Here is a 3,156-nt window from a genome sequence, read left to right as displayed (position 1 = left end):
GCTGATGTTGCCAAGGTCTTTCTGCTGCCAAGCTGCTCTGTACAATCAGAACTCTGAGTCACAGGGGCTGTTGGTTCAAAGGAGCTTGCCAAATCAGTGCCCAAAATACATATTTCATATTTATTACAAACTGTTCCATACTCATCTAATAGATTGAATTGTACCGAAAGTCATTGTGCTGTAGATCACTGATTTAATGCAGAAGTAGATGGCTTAATCAATATTTTTCTGTCTGGCTTTCTGTGACTCTGCCACTTTTGACTTGCTGAACCTTCCAACTTCTTGAGGTTTGTCTCCTAAAATGAAATTCTGTCACCCTTTGCTTTGAGGGAAAAGACTGGGCATGTATTCCCCCAACCAAGAGGAAATTTCCAAAAGTGCTAGTAGCTCATGCAATTAATCTTGCAGAATTCATCACTGATTTTTCCTGAAAGGGGAAAGGGACAAATTGCCACTTTTGACTTGCTGAACCTTCCAACTTCTTGAGGTTTGTCTCCTAAAATGAAATTCTGTCACCCTTTGCTTTGAGGGAAAAGACTGGGCATGTATTCCCCCAACCAAGAGGAAATTTCCAAAAGTGCTAGTAGCTCATGCAATTAATCTTGCAGAATTCATCACTGATTTTTCCTGAAAGGGGAAAGGGACAAATTGACTTTTTTTCACTGATTTTTCCTGAAAGGGGAAAGGGGCAAATTGACTTTTTTTTTTTTTTAAGAGGAAAGAAGTTTCAAAATCCAAAGAGAAAGCAGTATAACAAGGAACTGTTTCCAGGCAGGTTTCTGTGCTTTTTTTGTTGTACCCTCTCCTCCTTTGCAGTTTCCATTAGCCAGATCCTAGCTCCTGTGATTCCTGGGGCTTTTCTGGGAGTGCAGCCTGTATGCTCCACTAGGGCATCTCTTCAGGGGAGCCAGCAGCACAGAGGCCCAGCCTGCAGAGGAGGTTGCAGTGCTGAAAGATGACTTAACCTCAGCTACAGATATTCTTTTATTTTATAAACATAACTGTATATCAATACTATATTTTTTCTTTTTTTGTCAGTGTAGTTTGAGTAAATTTGGGTTACCTGAAGTTCACAGGGCCTGTACCTGACAGCTGTTTAAGATAACATGTAAGAAATATGTCAGTGAAAGGAATTTTACAGTAGTTTATCTGTTTTTACTAATTTTCCTCCTGAAGGTGGATAACACAGATGCAGAAGGAAGGCTGCTGTTAGCTGATGCTCTCTGTTATGCCCACAATTTTAATGCAAGGGCTATTGTGAATGCTGCAACATTAACAGGTAAGCAGTTCCCCTTCCTGGCTCATTTTGCAAGTCAATTCTTTGTTACTCATCAACTGGACTATGGATATATATAGAGAGGTTTATAAACTGGAAAAAGTCTACTCACTTATAATTCTATATGGAAATACTAATACCTAGATTTTTTTTGAGATGATACTTACTGTTTAATACATTATCTTAGAAATACTGCTAAGAAACGTCAATCTGAGAACAGAAAATTTAGTTTCATGAGAAACAATATAATTTTTATGATTTCTTGTCCTACTAATTATGTAAATGTTTTAGCTATGTAAGGATGCAGGGAATAGCTCAGGTCCACCTTTGCCCTTGTCATGTAAACTTGAAGGTGTGTTTCTGTAGGTGCCATGGATGTTGCATTGGGATCTGCTGCAACTGGAGTGTTCACAAATTCCTCTTGGCTTTGGACTCACCTTTATGAGGTAAGCCATCTGCACTACCACTGGATCATCTAAAAGAGATGTTGTTACTACATTTTGAAAATTCATAGGAATGGTGTTAGTACTCTATTTAATTGAAAAGAATGAATGTTGGCTATTAATTACTGTCTTTTCAGTGAGGTGTAATACCATACACCAAACATCATGCACATCATCTCAAGGATCTGCAGGTTCAGATAACTTAGTGTATATGCAGAAGCTCTGGACTACTGGCAGGAATTTGTTCATGTTAAAAAGATAATTGATATTGCTTAACAACATTGAGACAGAAATTCAGAGAGGCTGAAATGGTCAAGGATCAAGGAAGCCTCTGAGGGGAAGGATTTATATAGCCAGGGAAGAGGAAAAACAGAAAAAAATGTGGTCTTTGATGTTGCCTTTTGCCTAACACTAAAGTACCTAAAAAGTAGGATTTCCTGTTTTGTTTTGCAATGTATTCCTAAATAAATGCCTCATATTATATCGAGCTGAAAATTTTTAGAGTGATCAAACCTAAACAAAAAGCATGCATGAAACCAGAGCTTACAAACGCAGTTAAAACAACAAAAATTTGTCCAAACTCTGTTTCTTTTTCAGGCCAGCATTTTGACAGGAGACAGAGTTTGGAGAATGCCTCTTTTTGAACATTACACAAAACAAGTCACAGACTGTCCTCTTGCAGATGTGAGTAACATTGGAAAGTACAGCAGGTAAGACAAACCAATATCCTTCACATGGCCCTTTGTTTCAGTGTCTGTTTAATACTTGTGCTGTTGGAGTTGCTTGACAAACAACACCATTTTTCTGCTTCCCACAGAGCTGGAGGAGCATGCACAGCTGCTGCATTTCTGAAGGAGTTTGTGACTGCTTCTCACTGGGCTCATCTGGATATAGCTGGTGTGATGTCCAATAAAGATGAGGTGCCCTATCTTCGGAAGGGCATGGCAGGGAGGCCCACGAGAACACTTGTAGAGTTTGCAGCTCGATTAAGTCAAGACAGTCACAATGCCAAATAAAATACTTGTTTTAAAATCATCCACTCTGCCTTAAAAAAAAAAATTCTTAAAAGGTATTATTCATAAATGTATGTCCCAAGCATATTTTCACTATGGCAATTAACTACAAATGCATTTTATAAATTATTACTTGGATAAGAATATCTCACCTTTCAGATTTGTGATCCCATATCGTGCAGCTTAAAATAAAAAATGTTCTGTTTGAACTATTGAGATATTTAATACCAAAACATCATAATGGGAAACAGTGGGACTCCTATTTTATATGTAAAGGAAGCATAATTATTGTAAACAATAAGTATCTTACCTGGATGTGTGTTTTTATTGAGAGAGAATGAACAGTAGGAGATCAGAGGGTGCCTCAGTTTTGGGTGAACTGTAGGTGGTGTGAAAGGTAACTGCCAAGTTGTTCATAAAAATG

General features: G+C 38.0%; 1 protein-coding gene across 1 annotated transcript in view; it reads left to right on the top strand.

Annotated features, from left to right (window-relative positions):
• Positions 1–2,745, top strand: part of LAP3 (leucine aminopeptidase 3) — a gene marked incomplete at its 5' end in the record, with an annotated part of 10,903 nt that extends 8,158 nt beyond the window's left edge. The window contains 4 exons of the mRNA XM_009081885.1: positions 1,177–1,279; positions 1,643–1,722; positions 2,317–2,429; positions 2,537–2,745. Of these exons, the coding sequence (XP_009080133.1) occupies positions 1,177–1,279; positions 1,643–1,722; positions 2,317–2,429; positions 2,537–2,735 (495 nt within the window). The remainder of the gene's footprint in view (positions 1–1,176; positions 1,280–1,642; positions 1,723–2,316; positions 2,430–2,536) is intronic.
• Between the last annotated feature and the right edge of the window lie 411 nt (positions 2,746–3,156).

The sequence above is a fragment of the Acanthisitta chloris genome, unplaced genomic scaffold (genome assembly GCF_000695815.1).
Source record: "Acanthisitta chloris isolate BGI_N310 unplaced genomic scaffold, ASM69581v1 scaffold13320, whole genome shotgun sequence".
Taxonomy (NCBI): domain Eukaryota; kingdom Metazoa; phylum Chordata; class Aves; order Passeriformes; family Acanthisittidae; genus Acanthisitta; species Acanthisitta chloris.
The sequence above is the reverse complement of the archived record's forward strand: the minus strand, read 5'-3'. Positions and strand labels throughout refer to the sequence as shown.